Source organism: Mus caroli, unplaced genomic scaffold (genome assembly GCF_978045245.1).
Source record: "Mus caroli unplaced genomic scaffold, Mus_caroli_1 scaffold_17, whole genome shotgun sequence".
In the NCBI taxonomy this organism is placed as follows: domain Eukaryota; kingdom Metazoa; phylum Chordata; class Mammalia; order Rodentia; family Muridae; genus Mus; species Mus caroli.
The window spans coordinates 41,098,622-41,121,679 of record NW_028227272.1 but is presented as its reverse complement, the minus strand read 5'-3'; the positions used below and the strand labels follow the sequence as shown (position 1 = coordinate 41,121,679).

Genomic DNA, 23,058 nt, shown 5'->3' with positions numbered 1-23,058 from the left:
AATGCTTTTGAAAGTTTTTAATATTTTAAAGTTATTTTGTATTTTTAGTTACCTTTGTGTGTGTGTGGCCTTGTGCACATGTGTGCAGGTGCCCAAGATGCACGTATATGCAGGAGGCCAGAGGTGTTGGATCCCCTTGGACTGGAATTATAGGAGTTATGAGTCACCTAACATGAATGTTGGGCACAAAAATAAACTACTACCGGAACAGATTGCTCTACTAACTGCTCAGCCACCGCTCCAGCCCATGTTTAACATTAAAAAAAAAAAATCTGCTGTTTGCTGGGTAGTGGTGGCCCACATCTTTAAACTCAGCACTCAGGAGGAAGAAGCAGTCAGATCTCTTGAGTTCAAGGCCAGCCTCTTCTACAGAGTGAGATTTCTTTTCCCCTTGCACAGTAGAGAGAGCTAAATTGCTCATAATGATTATATTTTCTCTTTATATTGGCCTTAAAATGTTTCTATTTTTTTGCGTATGGATATTTGTTTGCTTGTATGTATGTGTACCACATACATGCCTGGTGTCCTCTGAGCATTGGATTCCCTAGAATCGACATTACAGTGGGTGTTGTGGGGCGGTGAACTGTGCACACACAGCCTGGTCTCCAGTTGAGCATAGGCCTGGAACCCTGGAGACCTGGTGGGCGGTGACTTCCGACTTCATGGGATGGTAGGACCCACATGCTAGAAACTGAACACAGGTCCTTTGTGAGAGCAACAGGTGTTCTAAAACACTGAACCATCTCTTCAGCCCCTATGTTGTATTTTTAGAGGGTGGAATTGTCCCAACATTTCCTCTCCTCCTGCCAAGAAGGAAAGGGGAAAAAAAGAACACCTTGATTTGCTGGTTTAAGAGTATTTGTCAGATGAAAGCAAAGGCGTGTCTGGTCATCTAGAGGTGAACTCGTAGTGTTACCACTGAGGCTTTTGATTCTCTGTCTTAATGTTATTGCTTCTGATGCCTAATGTGTGCCTCAAACATTTTTTAAAAGTTTAAAAGATAGGTCGTAGTGACATTTTTAAGAATTCTGGAATTTGAGTTTCTTTAAAAAAACACAGAAATAATACAAGAATCTGCTTTGATTTTAGTCCCAGGTGTAGGGATGTGGGGCCGCTTCAGGCTGTCTGCAGCGGCTGGGATGTGCCTCGAGTTCTAGCAGAAACTCGGTTTTGTCAACTGCAGATAATTTCTGCAGTTGCGAGATGTTTGGAATTCTGAGAATTTTTCAGAGGATACATAAAAGGGTTCCCTGAGATGCAGGGTTGGTGGTTGGTGGCCACTTGGGGAGGTTGTTTACTGTTTGTTAGTAGCTGGGGTCAAAGAAGAAACAAAAAGAAAGAAATTAGATTCAAGAACCTTCCTAATTTCTCTCTCTCCTCTGTCCTTGTTTTTTCCTACTTAGTGTTAGGAGGTGAAACTGGGGGGGATAAAGGGTAGGAAAAAGAAGAACTCCAAAAGTAGCAAAGACCAGCTACAATAGGTCACCAAAATTCCTACGGTGGCGATACTTCTCCAGCCACTGATAAACTCACAAATCCATGTGATCCCCTCCCAATAATCATTGTCCATATATTGGGAGGACTCAGACTATAAATTGTTATTTTAAAAATTACAGAAGATACTGCTTGGCTTCCTGAAGCCTTTAGATGGCCTTTCCATGGCTCAAGAGAACTGAAGCATCTCTAGGAAAGCATTACAGTGTAGTCTGATCATCCTTGCCCATCTCCGTAGTCTCCAGGTCACCTCCGTGAACCACTCTTCCATTGTCTTCACCATGCATCCATGTAAAGTCAGCCTGTGCTGCTTCTGAGAATACACACATCTCCTATATTATCTGGCTGGTTAAAGGGAAGACTGAATGTTACACCATATTTTCTGCCTGAAATACAGCACTTAGGACAACAGTGCTAGGAGAACCTGACCTCACACCCCACTCCATCCCTTCCCTGCCTTCACAGGCACCTGTAAACACATACACACACACACACACACACACACATACACACACACAGAGAGAAAGAGAAAGAGAGAGGGAGGAGGGAGGGAGAGAGGGAGAGGGAGAGAGAAAAGCATGCATGCACCATTAAAAATAATAAAAATAAAATTTAAAAGCAGTAGCAGCTGTTGCTGTTGCATTAGACATACTTTTTAGAAATCAGGCAATCCTGACTTGCATTAATTAAATTCCTCTCCATACCCCTTTCCTCTCAGGCAGACCAGTGATATATCTTATCTGTCTTACCATAGCTCTATTGGACTCTACAAGTGAAGTAGACTAATCAAAGGAATTTCACCTTTCTAATGCTCTCATTTACAAATTTAAAATCAGTCTTTTTAACTCAAAGCCTTGGTCTCTGTCTTCTAAAATAAAGAAGTAATATTCTTTTCCACTTATACAGGATTTGAAATATGTCTTATTTCTATTGCTCCATTTCTAAAGCAGTCAATACAAATATGATAAAATACTTTCTGAAAGGCCAAGGAGTGGCAGACCATAAAGACTGTCTTTGAGCAAGGAACAACAGAAGGTGCTCAGGAGGATGGACAGGAAATCATGCATAGCCGTCGTGAAAGAAGGCGCTTCTGGACGTAAATGGCGTTTTCAAAATTGAGATGCTGCTATTCGAGTAGCATTGGTACGGCAGTGTTTGTGAGCATTTCACAAGGAACATTTGACCAAATGTATAATTAAATCACAATTCTTGAATAAGTGCTAGCATGATTCTTGTTTTTTAGTTAAAGGTAAGAGATTTTGACTTGTCTAAGTTTTCCTGCAGCATGTCATTAGAGGAACCTAAATGTGATCCCAAGTCAGCTGACTCCAGCACTCATGCTGTTTCCACTTTACTGAGCAGATGATCATGTGTCACAGATACTATACAGGGAAGAACTTAGTCTGCAAGATGACCTCAGTACCTTGTTTACTTCTTTGAAGTTGTGTGTGTGTGTGTGTGTGTGTGTGTGTTACACATCACATGCTTGCAGGACCTCACAGAGTCAGAAAAGACATTGGATTCCATGGAAGTGGATTGTAGACAATTGTGAGCTATCATGTGAGTGCTAGGAACGGAACTTGGCTCCACTGTAAGAGCAGTACATTCTAACCACTAAGCCATCTCTCCAGCCCCAGAAGGAATTTTTTTTTAATGTGTGTATTTGTATGTTGGTTACCTGTGAAGGCCAAAAGAGGATATCAGATAATCTTGGCTTTTTTCATTATCTGGTGGTTCCTAGAAAATCTTGTTCTCAGGGATGGGAAGATAGTTCAATTGGTAAAATGTTTGTGGTGCAAGGATGAGGACTTGTTTAGTTCTCAGCACCCACCCACCAAAATGTCAGGTGCCGTAGCATGTGCTTCTGGAGGCTGAGACGGGTGAATACCTGGGGCTCAATGGCTGGCCAACCTGAGCAAATCTGTAAGGCCGGGCGGGGCCTCAGGGAAAGACCCTTTCTCAGAGAAGCAAGGTGGACAGCTCCTGAGAAACAACACTCAAGACCCACCCGTGTCGACTCACAGCTTTTGATACTTTGGCTAAAGGATTACAAATTGTGTATATGGGATGCGTGATCCTCTGGCATCTCCACAAATACTGGAAATTACCCCTCAGTGTTGCCTTACTCAGCAAAGCTCAGGAGTTGGCTTTCTTACCTATGTTCTTTTTATCTGGACTAAAGGGTCCTCAAAACTTGCTTTCTAACAACCTTTTTGTATATGTATGCTTTCTCCATATTGATCTACATTTACCCACATTCTCAATAGTAGAGTCAGTTTCTCTTTCATTCCCAATACAGTGTTTATACCTTAATTGAACACCTAAATCATTTTTCTGTGTAGTCCATTTGGGTACACCAGCAAAAAGCTCCTTGAAAATAGTCACATGCTTAGTTGCAGCTTTTATTCTCTTGCTTTCTTTCACACGGAGCCTATCCCTTGGGAGGAACAGAGCAAACACTCAGGATATGGAAGTCCATTGACATTCAAGCCTTAGCTAGTGTTTTCAGCCTCTCGGCCTACATGCAGTCTTTCCGGGATTTAATGTGTTAGAGCAACAGCACGCAAGCCTTCCCTAAATCGCTACTTCCTTTCGTTCACGCAGAGGCCCATAGTCGGTATCACCTATCTTTGCATGCTGGGTCCCTATTGTTGCCCTAACATAAGCTTTTAGACCAGTCAGGCCGGTCTGTTTGCTGTTCCTGAATATTTTATCTCCATTCTCCTATTCTTGACTCATCTGGGTTGCCTTTGCCACTCACTCTTTCCTTCCTTGTTTGTACAAATACCAGCTGACCTTCAAGATGGCTTCATTAAACATTGCAGTCTGTGACCGTTTACTAAATGTATATGAAGTGGCATTTTATTGCTGAATGCCGTAAGACTAATTTTGTGGAATCCATCACCAATTTCCCTTTTTGGTGTTGTTGGTGTGAGCGTTTGTTTTTGTTGTTATTTGTTTTTAGCCAGGCTCGCTCTGTAGTACAGGGTGGTCTGCAGCTTACTTTGCAGTCCAGGCTGGCTTCAGACGTCATGACAGTCCTCCTGAGTCTGCTTCCCCCGTGCTGAGAACACAGGTGTGAGTCAGCAGCCTGGCTTCTGCTTTCTCTTTGGATATGGGTAGTTGTCCATTTTCAGACTGTACTTCTCTAAAGTAGCTGTTGAACTAAGTTTTCTTTTTTTAAAGATTCTCTTTATTTTATGTGTATGAGTATTTTCTTGCATGTATGTGCATCATGTGCATATTTGGTACCTGAGGAAACCCGAAAAGGGTGTCAACCCCCTAAAACTGGAGTCACAACCAGTTGTGAGCCGCCATGGGGGACCTGGGAATTGACCCTGGGTCTTCTGCAAGAGCAGGTGCTTTTACCACTCAGCTCTGTCAGGCTCCTCAATTAAACTGCTTCTGTTCTACTAAAAGAAGGAAAGGGAAAGTGCTCTGAGACAAGTGTTAAAGATAGGTATAATATAAAATACATAGTCTGTCCCCCTATGAAAAGTGCTATGATAAGAAACTAAATCAAACAAGGGTGGAGCTGGAGACTTGGCTCAGTGGTTATAAGCACTTGGTCTTCCCGAAGACCCAGATTTGGTTCCTGGCACCTATACAGTAGCCCACAACTGCTTGTAACTTAAGTCTCAGGGGATCCAATGCCCTCTTCTGGCCTCTGGGGGCCCCAGTTACATATGTAACACATACAGAAATTAGGGCAAACACTCAACATTAAAAAATGAACAAAGCATTGAAAAGTTAAGGCAGGGGCAATATATTTAAAACAGTGCTTACAGTGGCTCATGAAGAAGGTGACACTTGAACAGAATCCTAAAGGAAGTACTGGACTAGATACTCTAGCAAAAAGACTCTCAAAGGCAACAGCCTTTCCAAAGCTCTGAAACTTCATGAATGATCAGAGTAACTGCAGAGGGAATAATGAGGAGGATATGAATAGTAAAAGGATAGATAAATTACCAGGAAATGTTAGTATTTTCTATGGAATATGAAATATAAACACAGTTTAGTTATTATAACATATACCAGTTGCTTATTTAAGAATGAGGTACTTTTAACTAAATTTTAAGGATTTTATGTTGAGCTGGGTGGTGGTGGTGCACACCTTTAATCCCAGCAGCCCTAGGAGGCAGAGGCAGCCAGATTCCTGGGTTTGAGGAGGACAGCCAGGTCTACAGCACTAGTTCCAGGACAGGGCTACAGAGAGAAACCCTATTTTGAAATAAACTCCCCTACCCCCACCCCGTGTGTGTGTGATGTCGAATTCTATTCTGAATAGTTTTATGACTGGAGAATATACCATCTATGCTGATTCTTTAGTTTTAGAGTTTGTAACTATGGTTTACTTTCTTCTTTTGCCTCAGGTAAATTTAACACAATGGATTTCTCCAAGCTACCCAAAATCCGCGATGAGGATAAAGAAAGTACATTTGGTTATGTGCATGGAGTCTCAGGGCCTGGTAAGTAATGTGCAGCAGCTGAGAGCAAGGATGCCTCACTGTGATCGGCATCTTTTCAAGGTGCCTTGGGGAGAAGCACAGGTCCTGCCGATCTACATAAATGGTTTGGTTTGTAAGAGCTCACGGTGCCTATGAGAGTAAACTAATATGGCCACCGTGATGGTCACCAAGCGCTAATCTAAAGTACCTTTGACGGTCCGCCATTGATAAGCCACTTTGTGATACCATGCTTGTTAGGCAAATAAAGCTTACATATTTTTGTTTAATTTGAAATATAAAAGCTTTAAGGTTTATAGCTTTTAGAATACAGTGCCATATGTATAATAAGTTTTCAGTTATTCTCTACTGATTTGAACTTAAATAATGATCTTCAGAGCCTTTCTTGGTAATGTCAACTTCTCCTCTGTGATAATACATCTGTCTGAGTAATTTTTCCAGGTATCTCACAGTTACTTGAGAGAGCCTGATACTGAGAATAGAAAGTAGTTTTACATTTTATACCCATTTTTGTCAAACCTTGGAACTCTGCTTTTAAAATAACCATCTCGTTTCGTATTCTTTTTTTTTTTTTTTTCTGAATGTCCCACTAACAAATATTGAACTATAGTAGCCTAGGTACAACCTGCTCATTGATACTAAAACATATTTTCCTTTAAGTTTTATATTACAATCTGTGCCCTGTTCTAATGACAGCGAAGGTGATGTGCCTCCTCGGCAGACTTTTCCTCTGTCGATGAGCTCTGCCGCCTTCTCTCCAAGAACTCAGTGAGCTTGAGCTCGCTGGCAAGAAGCAGAGAGTAGCCTTCCGCTGTGCCCCATCTCTCTTATGATCACAGAAACAGTTTCCCTGTGATGGTGATAGGACAGGTAGATTAAACATGAGAAAGCTTAGGGGAAAAGCAAAGGAACATAGCCAGCCTAGGGAAAGCGGATGTGAAGAAATGTGCCCCAGGCTGTCCCTGGGCCGATGGCTAATTCCCAAGTACTTCTTAATAGACCAATGGTATCCTTTGGGGTTTATGAAATATGATTCTTAAATTCATTATGTGATATTTCAGGTCATCTTAATTCGTTGTTCTCTAGAGCAAATTAATTTAGCATGTTTTTCACTGCAATAATGACTGTCACATGGTTGTAACCACAGACTATGCAGTAAGAATGGGCTCATTCATTCCTATGCATTTCTACAAATGTAGCACCCTCTTCTCCTTCCAGAAAGATAACTTTTGCTTGCTAGACAGCATGGCCTAACATAGCAAGCTCTAATTCTGGTGCCTGCTTGTGAAAAAATATTAAAAATAGAGGTCCTGGGGCTGGAGAGATGGCTCAGTAGGTAAGAGCACCCGACTGCTCTTCCGAAGGTCCGGAGTTCAAATCCCAGCAACCACATGGTGGCTCACAACCATCTGTAACAAGATCTGACGCCCTCTTCTGGAGTGTCTGAAGACAGCTACAGTGTACTTACATATAATCAATAAATAAATCTTTAAAAAAAAAAAATAGAGGTCCTTTCTTAACTGAAGGTTGAAACGGTGGTGGTGGGTGGTTATGAACATCCTATGGTTTGAGAAGAGGAATTATATATGCATGTGTGAGCTACTGGTAGTATCTCATAACAGGATTTCAAGTAGCCTAGGCTGGCTTGAAATCCTGATCCTCCCATCTCTGCTTCTCAGCTGCTAAGGTTGTAGATTCATACCATCTGGCTATGCATAGGGTTTTGTTTTGTTTGTTTTTTTAAATACTAGAATGAGAGTTTATTGAAGGTCCTCAGCCAAGGAAACTTTAGAATCACTGACTTAAAGTAGTAAAAAGTAAAAATCCTACTTATCTTTCAAGGGATAACAGCACAGTAAATTGATAATTACTGTATGATGTTTTAAAGCTCTCAATTCCAATGTTAGTGTGTGCTTGTTTGTTGTTAATTGTTCCAAAACCTTTCATTGCATGTATGAAAGTAGCTTAGGTTGTTCAAAATGAACTTCAGTACTACAAGATGAGAGTTTTCATTTAGGACTTCATGTGTTAAAATAGGTTGCTTTTATGTTGCTTTAATCAGTAACTATAGCCTAACAAGGCTATTTTGTTTCCTTCTTTGTATCAATTACTAAAAATAAGTCTGTATGTGAAACTGTAAAGGTTATTCCATGATAGGGTTTTATTTCTTCCTTAGTAGTAAATGAGAAGGCATGCTAATGGGTGTATTAGATTTTAAATTAGCTGTAATTATTCATAGAACATTGGATCAACAGTCTCTTGTTCTTTCAGTGGTTACAGCCTGTGACATGGCAGGTGCTGCCATGTACGAGCTGGTGAGAGTGGGGCACAGCGAGCTGGTTGGAGAAATTATTCGATTGGAAGGTGACATGGCCACCATTCAGGTGTATGAAGAAACTTGTATCCTTCTCTGGTCAATTTCCTACCACCTTCTGCGTGTTGGGGGTTAAAATTTTAACACAAAATAGATGCATGACACAACATGTCATAAAGGAACATATTGAAGGGAGAACTATTGAGAATCTAGTGTTCTTAGTCAAGAAATTAGAAATAACTTTCTGAATGTTTATTGCTCTTAACATTCAGTGTCATAGACTTCAGGGAATCCAGTTGGGAATTTGTTTAGAAGTTTCATATTGCAGAAGAAAGCATAAATAGGATAATAATATTGGCTCATGTGTTCAAAATTACCCAGTCATGATTTTTATTTAAAATAATAAATACATATAGATCCTTCACCATTCTCAATCATTAACAAATAATATAGCTTTAGCACTAAGAAATCCTTAATATTGCTACAATACTGATTTTTAAGAATAATATCTATTTCTAATTTTCTGTGAAAAACTGAGGAGGGGACTTACAAGATGCTCTACCTCAGCACGTAGAGGTGCTTGGTGCCAAGTCCGGCAGGGTGAGTCTGATGGATCCCTGTAGGTCATGCAAAGAGGGAGGAGGAAAATGATGGGGCATGGCTGTCCTCTCCTCCCAGGTCTGTACTCTGCTACACAGTAGACAAACACTAAACATTTATTGTCAATAAAAATAAAGTGTAAGCCGGGCGTGGTGGCGCACGCCTTTGATCCCAGCACTCGGGAGGCAGAGGCAGGTGGATTTCTGAGTTCGAGGCCAGCCTGGTCTACAAAGTGAGTTCCAGGACAGCTAGGGCTATCAGAGAAACCCTGTCTCGAAAAACCAAAAAAAAAATAAAAAAAATAAAAAAATAAAGTGTAAAGAAATGCAAGCCTTACACGTCTTTTGGAAATGCATATGTCTTTGACACAACTCTCAGGGTCAGCATTAATTCTTGGGGTTTTAGCATATTTTGTTTTTATTGCTGCTCTAACAAGAATGCTTGGAGGTAACTGCTCCACTGTAGGAGTAGTAGGTGCTAACGTAAAAGTCATCTAAAAAGGAAATTAGACATCTCTGTGTTCATGTGTGTGCAGCCGCACGTGCATGTGAAGGCCAGAAAACAGTCTTGCCTGCCAGTCAATGTGATGTTTGAGATGAGAGCTCTCATAGTGCATGGAGCGTGGGAAATAAGCTTTACTTGCTGGCTGTCCAGCCCTGAGAATCTGGTTCAGACTACCCAGGGCTGAGGTTGGGAGACTATGCTTTTTAACATGGTTTCTAGAGATTAAATTCACACATGCTTGCAAGGCAAGCACTTAAGTAGCTGAGCTATCACCCTGACCCCAAATTGGAAGCCTCTAGGCATGAAATCATGGCTAAAACCAAGTTTGGGGTGTGTGTGTTTATTGTTCCACCTTTATCTGCTGTCTAGTCACTTGATGACTAGGTGGGAATTAAACACAGAACCACATACATGCCAAGCATGCATTCGAGTACTGAGCGACCTCACGGTGCCACAGTTACTCTCTTCTTCACGTGGTTTGTAGACTTAAGTTAATGAAAGTGTATGCAGTGATAAGACTCCCTACATTTTATGGCCTCTGTTTGTCTGACTTCAAGACACAAATGACCTCTTTGCTTTTATTACTTATAATTATTGTGTATTATTCTGTACTTCTAGGTTTGCCTTAGCATATAAAATAATGGGTTTCATTAAGGCATTTTTATACACATATACTTTGTTCTAGTTTCAATCATGTATCTTAGCAAATACGAGTAAGTATTTGTCCTTTCTTCCCATAAGGAGCATACTATATAAAGTATTCTGTATACCTTTTTACCTTTTTTTTTATTTTTTGTTTTTGTTTGTTTGTTTGTTTTTTTGTTTTTGGGTTTTTTCGAGACAGGGTTTCTCTGCGTAGCTCTGGCTGTCCTGGAACTCACTTTGTAGACCAGGCTAGCCTCAAACTCAGAAATCTGCCTGCCTCTGCCTCCCAAGTGCTCCTTTTTACCTTTTTAAGATATTTGGATTGCAGAAGATGAAGGTAACATGATAAATATAGTAAAATGTTAATGATGCAATTTAGAGATACAGGCATGGTTTTGGAGAAATTCTTTGAACTTGGTTGTAGGATTTTTTAAAATTCCTATTAGATACTGATAATAAGAATATGTGTTTTGGAGACCTTTCTTTGGAGACTAGAATTCATAGATGTTCTTACTCCTTTTTTATAGGTATATATAATTCCAGAATACTGTATTATCGTGATTTAGTAATCAATTAATAATAAAACCTTGATGATTTATAGTCTTTCTTTTAAATAGTACTACAGTGTAAGCATTTTTACTTTTGAAAAGTAAAAATTCCTAGATTAATCTGTGACTGTTTATTTGTACTGTCAACAAATATAAAACAAGGTATTTCACTGTCTACTCACCTTTCTTTCTAAAGAATTTCTCAACTTTTAAAATTTTTTGTCTATATAGAAGACTGCTCTTCAGTAGTATGGTCAAACTATGAGTTAAGGAGAGGTTTTTGTTTCTGTTCTTAAACCTGTGACTCCCAAATTGTGCAGAGGCATTGGGCAGCTGCAGCAGACTCAGGTGGTGACCATGACCACGTCATCTCACACCAGAACATTAGACACTTAATGTTAGACATGCTTAACCACTGAAAGTAGGCTGTCCATTGCACTCTCGTCAGTGGCATCATGAGTGTTTGTGACACTGAGCTGAAATCCAAGGAGGCAGAAATAAGCAGGTAGTAGGTTTCCAGTCATACTCAGTTATACGGTGTCCAAAAAAGCACATGCACCCTTCTGTTCATTACAACTGTGGTTGTTTAGGTCTGAAATTGATTCTTCCTCTTTTCAGTTTACACTCCATGCTTTCACTGATAGTCAGTTGTTAGGATATACATATTGATTAAACTCTCTGGATATGGTTATTTAATAACTAGAAGTGTTAGGTATATATTTTGTCCTTAGAGACTGCAAAATATTGCTGAACTATCAAAGATCTTGGGAACTTTTAATATCTTCGTAAATGTCATTTCCCTTTTAAACTGATATTTCCTATTAATAGTATCTTCAAACTTTTGTTTTAAGTTTTCCTTAACTGCTTTTCCTAGCTGGTGTCTCTGTTGGAGACCCCGTACTCCGCACTGGTAAACCTCTCTCGGTCGAGCTGGGTCCCGGGATTATGGGAGCCATTTTTGATGGTATACAGAGACCTCTGTCGGATATCAGCAGTCAGACCCAAAGTATCTACATCCCCAGAGGAGTCAATGTGTCTGCTCTCAGCAGAGATATCAAATGGGAGTTTATACCCAGCAAAAACCTACGGGTATGTCTGAGTAACCAGAAATTCCTAAAATTGGTGAAAGAATATGAGATGAACTGTGCATTTAGTGAACTGTTTTAGTCTTAGTCCAAATAAATATAAATCATAGATCTGCTGTCTAATATTTAGTGCACTTAATTTACTATAGAACTAATGCTTTCTTTATAAGTTAGGCAAATGATTCAGATTACTAAAGTAAGGGTATGTCTACCTGGGCTTTTTGAATGTCTTGTTTTGTTTTAGAACATTAATAGCGGGTGCATTTGTTCCTTAGGTTGGTAGTCATATCACTGGTGGAGACATTTATGGGATTGTCAATGAGAACTCCCTCATCAAACACAAAATCATGTTGCCCCCACGTAACAGAGGAAGTGTGACTTACATCGCGCCGCCTGGGAATTATGATGCGTCTGTAAGTACTGTTTGGGCTTTGTTCTGTAGCAGCCTGCTCGTACATGGAAGTTTGCACTTCAGTGCAAAGCATCTCTAATGTGTAAGTTCTGAGTGACTCCTGTTTTATTTATTTATTCACTCATTTTACTTACTTTTGTGATGATAGGGAACAAATCCAGAGGCTCACATATGCTAGGTAATCACTCTACCACTGAGCTATGTCATTTTAAGGGTAATTTTGTTTTGACCTGGACTTGAGAATACAAGAACAAGAATATACCTTTTTAATAAGAACTATGATATTTTTCTGTCTTCTTAACTGATGGGTTTGCCTAAATCTCATATTCACTAAGCTTAGAATAGACATGATTTTAACTGTCAATCAGGATTCACATAGTTAATTATATAGTGGATTGTGTGAATTCTTACTTAAGTGTATCATTTGTAACTTAGTTTATTAATTTTATTTATAGTCACAGAGTCAGATTTAATAGAGTCATAGCAGTCTTGGCATATATTTTTATTGGCATATAATTTTATTGAGAAGACCATGATAACATGTAATGTCCTCGTAGTAAAATGCAATAAGCAGTTTTTCAAAAGTATTTACAAAAATAAATGTGTGCTTTATAACATGTAGAGAACACATGTCAGTGTGAGATTCTAGAACAGATGTCTAGACTTGTTCACTAGCTGAGAAACTCGCTCATCCTAGAGGAATTGCCTGAGAGTACAGAACTCATGTCTTCTCCAGACTACAGATTTCTCCTGGAATTTAGAATAACTTGTGAACGCTTTAAACAGTCTCAGTGTTCAAAGATGCTGTCATATTATCACTTCCTTTTAAAAATATTAAAAATAAATATTTTGGGGCTTTGGGCATGTATTTTCACATTGGAGCAATATGATTTTTACAGTAAAACAGGGTGAAAAGAAAGTGTGAAACTTCCACTTCTCCCTGATCCGGGGAGCATGTGTTGCCCTGAGGACTTAGCTGTCTGTCATCCCTGTCATCCATGTCCAGTGTATGTAGCTCTTTATTACTTGATGTGCTCCTTTCCACAGACCTCCTACCATACTTTATATCAGTCAGCGAGACGGTGATGTATCCAGAAAAAAAGAAATGCAGCCATATGTAAAGACACATAATATAAACTATCCATCTCCCTTCTTACTTATAAAAGCAGCCTTCTGTCTGCAAGCGAACCTGGCTTTCTTACTTGCAGTTTGCAGGAAGAATGATTCACAGATTTAGCTCCCTTTAAGGTTGTACCGTTTGGTTGGTTTGTTTTAACAGGATGTTGTCCTGGAGCTTGAGTTTGAAGGTGTGAAGGAGAAGTTCAGCATGGTCCAAGTGTGGCCTGTGCGGCAGGTGCGGCCTGTCACTGAGAAGCTGCCCGCCAATCACCCCTTGCTTACTGGCCAGAGAGTCCTCGATGCCCTTTTCCCGTAAGTTTGCTGTCTCCCACCATTTGCCCCCAAGGTATTATATATATCTGTCTTTTTGTAATCTTTGCAGATATGAGTTCTCTGTACTAAATACTGTGGTAGGTTTTACCTAGGCCAGAGTGGTGAAGTAGTTACATCTGTTGCCAGTAATTAAATAGGCAAAGTTTTTCCTCCATAGTCAAACATTATATTTTTTAAAAAAGTTCCTGAAAAAAGAAAATTTGCAAAACATGATCTGTGACAAAGAATATAAGTAACTTTAAGTTGTCCTAGAATTAATAAATTGGTATTGGTATGAATTGTTAATTTCTAAGATCAGATGTCTCTGTATGCTGCCAGCAGTAGTCATTTACAGTGTTCCCTTTTCCATTTTCTTTGCCTAGAAAATTTTACTTTCTTTTATTAGACACCTGTGGTTTTACTATACACTACTGTATTTTCTTTTTTTTTTTTTTTTAGATTTATTTATTTATTATATGTGTGTACACTGTAGCTGTCTTCAGACACTCCAGAAGAGGGCATCAGATTTTTGTTAAGGATGGTTGTGAGCCACCACGTGGTTGCTGGGATTTGAACTTAGGGCCTTTGGAAGAGCAGTTGGTGCTCTCAACCGCTGAGCCATCTCACCAGCCCCTGTATTTTCTACAATGACCTCATCATTTAATTTCCAAAAAAGACTGGTTTCTGCCTCAACCTTGAATCACTATAAACTCATTAGTTAAAAATAAAATAGAAAAGGCAGTCCCTTCCACTGGCCAAGCAGGCACCCGGCCACTGCCTGAGCAGCCTCCCCTGCTCTCACTGGAGGCCTGACGCTTCAGAGTCGCTCTTTGGGCTGCTCTTACTGTTTCTTTCCCACAGAGATCTCTGGGCTTTCATTTCCTTACTGCTCACTGTGTCCTGTCTCTGTGTCCTTCCTTATTCAGAATATACTCCACAGGCTGAATCTTAGGAAGAGTTCCTAGTGGTATAATAAAACTTTGTATTTTGCCAGGACTCGCCTGGCAGCATCCCAGCTGTGGATCCGTTCAGCTGTCCCCTCCTGCTTTGCACGCACCACTGAGGAAAACCAGATGAGCCGTAGAAATTGATTTCTGTGCACGCTGCTGTGTCCTCGCAGCTGCTTCATGCGTCTCTGTGTATTTCAGATACTCAACTCCACGCCTCCTCCTTCCCCTTTCTCCTTTACTGAGCAATCAGAGACTATGAAGTTTCACCCCTTTTGGGGTTTATCACATTTCTGGGCTCCTCAAGTGTGTCTCCCTCTTCTGCCACTTCTCATCAGTCTCCTGTCTAATGAGAGAGAAAGAAAGGGAAGAGGAGGGGGGGGGGGTTGAGGGTTAGAGTTTATCCTTTCTGTGTGTCCCTGCAATCTCCTGAGAATACACATGACACCAGCGCCTCTCCTCTGACCCATGGGAACTCTGTCTTGCCCTTAACATTGCTGGTTCCCTGAACTGGGCAATACATTTTTAACTTGTCACAACTTTGAATATTGCCTTGTTATGCGCCGCCCCCCCCCCCCCCCCCCGCTTCCGTTCTCATCTGTTCCCAACTCCTGTAAGCTTCGGTATTTCTTAGGTTTCTCTCCTGTACTCTCTGCCCTCATCCAAACCTTAGCTCTTTGAGGATGGCCTATCACTCTTCCTGACTAAAGTAAACTTTATGGTAAGATGTAAGTTTCCTAGACCCTTTTCTACCCCTTATGAAGCAGATACGCTTCGTACATGGTTTATAGTTTTAATTCTTGTGTTGTCTTTAGTGAACAGACTTGTCCAAGCATGAATGTCATCAGGGCTCTTTTGTTATCTCCCTGTATTCGTACAGCTTCATAAGACACTTCCTCGGGTGTCTATGGAACACACTTTCACTTTCCAACCACTGTAAGTGATAAAGATGGTTATCATAATAAAATACTTGTCTTTTGTTATTTTGAGATAGTGTGTCACTCTGTACCTCAGACTTGAGCAATTCAAGCTAGCCTTCAGTTCATCGGTAATCCTACTGCCTCAGCCTCCCGAATGCTGGCACTATAGGCAAGAACTGCCACATCCATCTTTTCTTTTTTTTTTAAGACATACTTTCTCTATGTAGTGCTGGAACTCACCATGTAGGCCAGGCTGGCCTCAGACTCACAGAGATCCACCTGCCTCTGCCTCATGAGTACTGGGATAAAAGGCGTGCAGCACCACACCTGGCTTATAGCCACCTTAAGACATATGCTATTAGGCACAAATGAGCTGCTAATAATTATGTCAGTATATTCTATGTGTATAGAAATGTTTCAGAGTAATTTTCCATCAGTTGCCTACTTTGTTTAGCAGTATACGTTAGCAAGCTAGCAGCATAATAAGCATTTCTTTTCATTTTTTGTTTGTTGTCCTTCAGGTGTGTTCAGGGAGGAACTACTGCTATCCCGGGTGCCTTTGGCTGTGGGAAGACTGTGATTTCCCAGTCTCTCTCCAAGTACTCCAACAGTGACGTCATCATCTATGTCGGCTGCGGTGAGAGAGGCAACGAGATGTCAGAAGTTCTCCGCGACTTCCCTGAGGTCTGTCTCTAGAACACTCCTTATAATCGTCTAGAGGAAACGCTGCGTGTCAGCCATCGCTGACAACAGTTTATGCTCCATGGCAAAGAGTGGTGCTTTCAGTTGTCAAGATGCTCTCAAAGAATTTTAAATTAATACTTTTGATTAATCTGTATATTTTTAAAAAGGAAAATGAATTTTTCTTTGTTCTCACTTAAGAGAAAAGTAAGATGGATAAAATAAAAAACATTTATATATTTTTTCTTTTTTTTTAAATTTTTTATTAGGTATTTTCCTCATTTACATTTCCAATGCTATCCCAAAAGTCCCCCATACCCACCCCCCCACTCCCCCTTTTTGGCCCTGGCGTTCCCCTGTACTGGGGCATATAAAGTTTGCAAGTCCAATGGGCCTCTCTTTCCAGTGATGGCCGACTAGGCCATCTAAAACATTTATATTTTAACTGGGTATGGTGGCCTGTAATTCCTGTACTTGGGAGGCTGAGCCAGAAGGGTCAGTTCAGGGCTAGCCTGGACTACTTCTAGAGTGAGACACTGTCTAAAAAACAAACCCTAAGAAACTGACCATTTAAATGTGAAGCTTTTCGTGGGCTCTGTGATCTAGGTTACTGTAGTAATATGTCCTTTTTCATGAAATAATGGATTTCCTTTGTCCATTTGAAATGTCCAAATGAGATTGCCTGTTTGTCAGACGGTGCTGTGGGACAGGGCAGAGAGGTTGGCATGATGGGGATAGTCCTAGGGAATTCTGACGAAAGGATTAAACAGAAACAAGTTGCAGTCTTTGTAAATGGGGGGAAATGTAAAATGTTAGAGTGTTATACTGAGACTGGAGCTCACGCACTAATGGATTTCCCACCCTTAGCTCACCATGGAGGTTGATGGGAAAGTAGAGTCCATCATGAAGAGGACAGCGCTGGTAGCCAATACCTCCAACATGCCTGTGGCTGCAAGAGAAGCCTCCATCTACACTGGTGAGTCTGGGGCTGGGAGAGAAGAATTTAACACCAGCACCCAGCTTTTCTTTCCCAAGAACTTCATCTCTTAAAAAAAAACCCATGCAATCACTTTCCTGGCTTTTAAGAAATATCTGATTTATTATATGTATCATGAGAATAAAAGATTGTATGGGCAAGAGGCTGTGTGGAGTATATTATGCCACATGTCTATGTGCCCTTAGAGAACAGAGAGGATGTCAAATCCTCTAGAGCTGGAATTACAGGCAGTTATGAGCTATCCAGCTTGGTTCTGTGGACAGAACTCAGGTCTTCTGCAGAAGCTCCTAACCTCCGAGCCATCTGCCCAGACCCAAACGTAAGATGTGTGTTGAGCTGCCCCAGAGGGTGGTGTTGTCTTCTTCACCTGCTCCTCTCCCTCACCTCCCCTGTACACCCACCCTGCCTTTGCTCTGTGGTTGAGCACATCCGAGGTAAGCACTCCTGAGCTGTACCCAAGCTTCCAGGTCGGTCTGTCTCTTTCTCTTTTCTTGGTTTTTTTCAAAACAGGGTTTCTCTATGTAGCCCTGGCTGTCCTTGAACACACTCTGTAGACCAGGCTTCCCTCGAACTCAGAAATCTGCCTGCCTCTGCCTCCCAAGTGCTGGGATTAAAGGAGTGTGCCACCACGCCCAGCTGCCTCCAGATCTCTTAATGCTCATAAAACAATGTATTTATCTTCTTAATTGTATCATTTATCTGTATTTTAACATTGTACTATGTAAATACAGTTATGTGCCTATGACGTGCTATTTTTAGGGACTATAAAAGATAAGAAATGTGCTGTGCTGCACACTTTTCATCTTTGCTCCCTCAGCCTCAGTGCTTAGGACCTTCATTTCTCCTTTTTTAGGAATTATTAACTCTCTACTTTGTTCTAGAAATAGAGAGCCAGTATTATTTAGACTTTGGCCTTCCCTAAATGGAGCCAGTGTTCCCTGTGGCTAGTTTCTCTATTTTTTGTTTTATTATATGTCCTTTGGAAGTTTCTGCAAGAAAGACTCACGGAAATCTTCATTTTCCTTGAACTCTTGCTTTCTTCATAAGTTTCCAAGGTTTTTTTTTTCCCCCTTTGCCTTTAACAGTTGTGTTTCTGAACTAAAATTATTGGTAGTTTTTGTAGCCTGGTAGTTTTTACTAACATGTGTTGACTTTCATAGACTTCATGATTTATGATCTGCTGGGGTAATATAGCAATACTTACTTTTTTCATTTTTGAAATAGAAGGAATGCCGACCCAAACCTCAAGCGTGGTTTGGCTGAGAGCCGATTTCTTGGATCAGTGTTGTTTCCCTGAGAACACTTATTCACGCAGTCAGTATTTTGGGAGCACAAATCTGAGAATGACTTTCCCCCTTGTAGAAGTAACTTTTCTTGGTCCGGAGAATTTCTCTTTAAATTTAAGTCTCATAGCTTTCTTAGAATATTTGGCATTGTTGATAGCTTAGATACGTCTTCCTCAGACATGAACCATGTCAGTCTCTGAATTTGTTTTTTATTTTGAAAGACTTGAGAATTTTATCTGCAACCTCTTCTTCCATTAGACATACTAGAGCCCTACTGATCACCATTTCCTATCCTGTCTTTTATTTAGACTTTCATGTGTCCGTTCCTAGTATTGCCTCTACTGAAGCCTACATTTCCATACTGGTTTGATTTTTCTTACCACACTTTTCGTCTGTTCTTTGGCAGGCTCTTTCGCCACCAGTGTACTTCCTTCTACATTGTTTTCATTTAACCACCTGGGACCATTATTCATCTTTGTAAGATGGGTGGAACTGGCTGTGGCTGGTGCAGGAGAGCAGGAATTCTTCATGGTTACTTGTGAAATTTGTTACAGCACGCAGTTGTGTAATTATTTTACTGTTTCTCTTCAGTGAACAGAGAGCCATTGGTAGTGAGTCCTTTGCCCTCCCCCAAGCTGTGTAATGCATGCAGACAGGGAGTGCCTGCGTGTGCTGTGTTGCACCTCCATCTTCCTATGTTTCCTCCATGCCAACCTGGGCCCGAGGACCTCCTGCTCTGGCCATTCTGCTTCGTAGCATGTGTGCCCAGTGTGCCAGTTCGCAGCAGCTTAATTCACTCTTTTGTTATAACTGAGGAAAGGGGGAAGAAAGTGGCACATTCATGTACTATTGAAGACGGGAAAGCTACCGCTCTCCAGATGGTTGCCCTGTCCTTTATATGGAGAGAGCAGAAGCATCTTTTTTTTTTTTTTTTTTTTTAAGATACTTGTATTTTAAATTAAGGGGTGACATTACATGAGTGCAGTGCCTGCAGAGTCCAGAAGAGGGCATTAGACCCCTTGGAGCTGGAGTTAAGGGCGCCCGGCTGGTGCTGGAGCCTGAAACAGGGGCTCTGCGAGGGCCACAGTAAGTGCTCTTAACTGCTGCACTGTCTCTCCAGCCTCAGTAATAGTAACCTAACCAGTACCTTTGTGATGATTATGGTTTGACTCTGATAGCCATTCAAGGGCTGTGGTAACTGTGAGAAAGTTTGCCTCTCATCTCACCCTTGATAATCCGGTTAGCAAACAGAAAACATGAAGCAACTAAAGTGCCTAGCACCTGGAATGGATGGTTGACATTTTAACAATTGTTGCTTTATTACATCCTAGTCAGTCTATAATGTATAATGGACTAAGCTCTTTCCTGTGTTCATTAACCATTTTATAAACTACCTGCTGTCAGTTTTCCTTTTGGAGGGTAGTTGTCTTTCATATTGATTTATACAGGCTCTTTGATCAATGACGATAAGTGCTCCTTTTGAATCTGTGAGTGCAACTCAGTTTGTCTTTTGACCCCCTCACCCTGTGCTAGGGACCAAACCCCAGAACTCATAAGTGCTAAGCAGACACATTATCCCTCCATCTTTTTTGTTTTTGTTTTTGGTTTTGGTTGGTTGGTTTTGGTCTGAGTTATTGGTTGTTTTTATTTTTGGCTTTTCTTTGTCGGCACTGAAAAGTGTATGTTGGTGATTAGCGAGCCTTGGTTACTCGTGTCTATTTATGTTTTCTACAGAGCATCTAATATGAAGTACAGATGTTGGTAGCATTTCATCATAGACGTAGAACACATCTGTGCTTGTATTAAAAACTCTGTTCTAGAGGCCGGAGAGATGGCTCAGGGGATAAGAGACCTGGCTGCTCATCCAGAGGTCCTGAGTTCAATCCTAAGCAACCACATGGTGGCTCACAACCATCTGTAATGGGATCTGATGCCCTCTTCTGGCGTGCAGGTGTACATGCAGATAGAGCACTCATATATAAATAAATAAATAAATCTTAAATTTAAAAAGAAATCTGTTCTAAACATTACATTAGAATATCTGGTGTATTTTTATTGTTTTTAAGCCTAAATATTAAGTTCTTTAAGGCTTGTTTTTTTTTGTTTTTTTGTTTTTCAAGACAGGGTTTCTCTGTATAGCTCTGGCTATCCTGGAACTCACTTTGCAGACCAGGCTGGCCTCGAACTCAGAAATCCGCCTGTCTCTGCCTCCCAAGTGCTGGGATTAAAGGCGTGCGCCACCACACCCGGCTTAAGGCTTGTTTTTAAAAGCACTTTATACTTAGTGTTTTTATTCTGAGTCATGGTGTGGTACATTATAAAGTGCTGGTTTCCAGCGACTTTTTCTCTTTTCTCATGAGGTCGTTTTATTCTTGCTAAAAGAAAAGTTGGGACATTAGGTGACTCTGACAATATAGACTATTGTTTATAGACTATAGACAACATGTGACTATATGTTTCTATTGTCTTGGAGTTGTATATAATATTTATATGTATTTTATCTCCTTTAGTATATTTGTAAGTATATAGAGTAGGAGTTACTACATTTTAATAGATTAGAATCCTATATTAGGAAGGTTTGGCTGAGATAAACAACAAGACCCAGACACTTCATTTTTTGGTGTTTACTGTATAGGACAGGACTGGGTCTGCATATCAGAGACTTAGAGACTTGAGGACTTGAGGATGTCTCGAGCTGAGTTAAATATGCATGTTTGATGTATGCTACAGACAAGATGTGCTTGGAAATGTATTTCTGGATTAATTATATAAACAGAGCAGGGCATAAAACCTTTTCCTGTGGAGAGTAGGTTCAGCTATGGCACACTCCTTAAGTCCCAGCATTTAGGGAGGCACAGGCAGGTAGATCTCTGAGTTTGAGGCCAGCCTGATCTACAGAGTGAGTTCTAGGACAGTCAGGGCTACACAGAGAAGCCCTGTCTCAAACACACAACCCCCAAATTATAGTTGTATGCCATAGCCATGGCTGGGATGCTCTTTTTTCAGTCTGTGATGAACCCAGGTCAAAAGTGGCTCTTTGGTCTTCAGTACATGTTTTGAGGGCTTTAGGAAGTGTAGAAAAATGTATAACATGTCTGGCCATGGAACATTTCATTTTTAATCACATTCTTTTAGATTGAGGTCAGTTACATATCTTACCTAAATGGAAAAGATTCTTGGAAGTATGCCTCAGTTGTGTGCCTAGAAAAATAAACTTGGGGAAATGGCTAACACAAATCTTAATATGCCTGTTGTTCTAAAGTTTCTTAGGGAACTTGATAAAGTAAAACACCAAGAAAAGCCAGTAGTTTGTTTTCTGACAATATAACTTAACAGTGTTCTTCTCTGTTTAGGAATTACACTATCAGAATATTTCCGTGACATGGGCTACCACGTCAGTATGATGGCCGACTCTACCTCTAGATGGGCTGAGGCCCTCAGAGAAATCTCTGGTCGCTTAGCTGAGATGCCTGCAGGTGAGTCTAGTGTTGGTTGTCAGTGAGAACATTTTAGGAGCTGCCTTCGAACTCTCGTTTGAACTTTTCTTTCTGTCTTTCAGATAGTGGATACCCTGCATACCTTGGTGCCCGGCTGGCTTCTTTCTATGAGCGAGCAGGCAGAGTGAAATGTCTTGGAAACCCTGAGAGAGAAGGGAGTGTCAGCATTGTAGGAGCGTAAGCAGCCAAGTGTTTGCTTTCCTTTATGTATTTGTTGATTCCCTGGAGACCTGGGATTTCTGTGTAGTGTGGGCTGGCCTGGGACTAGCTGTCTTGCCTTTGCCAACAGACATGTCCCGCCATGCCCAGCTCGTGCTGTTGACTTCTCAAAAGGAAAAGAACATCACTTCTTTTAAAGAGAGGGCTGGGAAGATTGCTCAGTCAGTAAGTGTTTACCACACAAGCTTGAGGATCTGAGATTGCAGAACCTATAGTAAAAAAAGAAATGCTATGCGTGTTGCCGCATGCCTCTAATCCCAGAGCCAGGCATAGGGAGTGGAAATGGGTGAGGGGTTTCTGGGGCTTGCTGGGCAGCCGGCCCAGACCACTTAGTAAACACCAGGCCAAGTGAGAGACTCTGTCTCAAAAAATAAGGATCAATTCATGAAGTTATCCACTGGCCTGCGCGCGTGCGCGCGCGCGCACACACACACACACACACACACCTGTATCCGCAGGAGAAGGGAGCAGGGCAGAAGAAGGGAGGATATATATACACTGCTCTGGGAGTGGAGCTTCCTAAGCAGAATTGCACTCAGAGATTCAAAGGCACTTCGTGAAGCAAGCAATTCAGGCCGTCTCTGTATCTTTGGGTTTCATGGGTGTGACTTCCATGACTTTGTAAATTCAACTCATTGTATCTTAGAACTAACTTTAAAATCTGAAGGCATGTTAAGAGGAGGTTATCTCATGCTAAGGACAAAGTATAGATTTATGACTACTGCATAAAGCCTTACAGCTCTCAGAATACATCTTTGTATTAGAATTTGAAACTAATTACACTAAGAGATTGTTTTCACTTCTCAGACCAGATGGCATTCAGTAATTGCCATTGTTATTTTCACCAAGGTCCTTCCTTCCAGGAGTCATGTACTTCTAAAGTTAAGCATGTGCAGACATGAAGGTCTAGGGAGCGGCTCACTAGGTTAAATGCTTGCAACATTGAATTCCCAGAGTCCACTTAAAACAGGATGCTGTAGGGCATTTTAAAATCCCAGCACCCCTGGAAACT

General features: G+C 40.9%; 1 protein-coding gene across 3 annotated transcripts in view; it reads left to right on the top strand.

Moving 5' to 3' along the window:
* The window catches only part of Atp6v1a (ATPase H+ transporting V1 subunit A), a 53,669-nt gene that overhangs the window by 15,476 nt on the left and 15,135 nt on the right, over positions 1-23,058 (top strand). For all 3 annotated transcript variants that reach the window (XM_021185542.3, XM_021185543.3, XM_085832306.1), the window contains exons 2-10: positions 5,868-5,963; positions 8,232-8,360; positions 11,446-11,660; positions 11,932-12,069; positions 13,348-13,499; positions 15,888-16,050; positions 16,915-17,023; positions 21,684-21,806; positions 21,890-22,004. In XM_021185542.3, coding sequence (XP_021041201.1) covers positions 5,882-5,963; positions 8,232-8,360; positions 11,446-11,660; positions 11,932-12,069; positions 13,348-13,499; positions 15,888-16,050; positions 16,915-17,023; positions 21,684-21,806; positions 21,890-22,004 — 1,226 coding nt within the window. In that variant the 5' untranslated portion in view covers positions 5,868-5,881. The remainder of the gene's footprint in view (positions 1-5,867; positions 5,964-8,231; positions 8,361-11,445; positions 11,661-11,931; positions 12,070-13,347; positions 13,500-15,887; positions 16,051-16,914; positions 17,024-21,683; positions 21,807-21,889; positions 22,005-23,058) is intronic.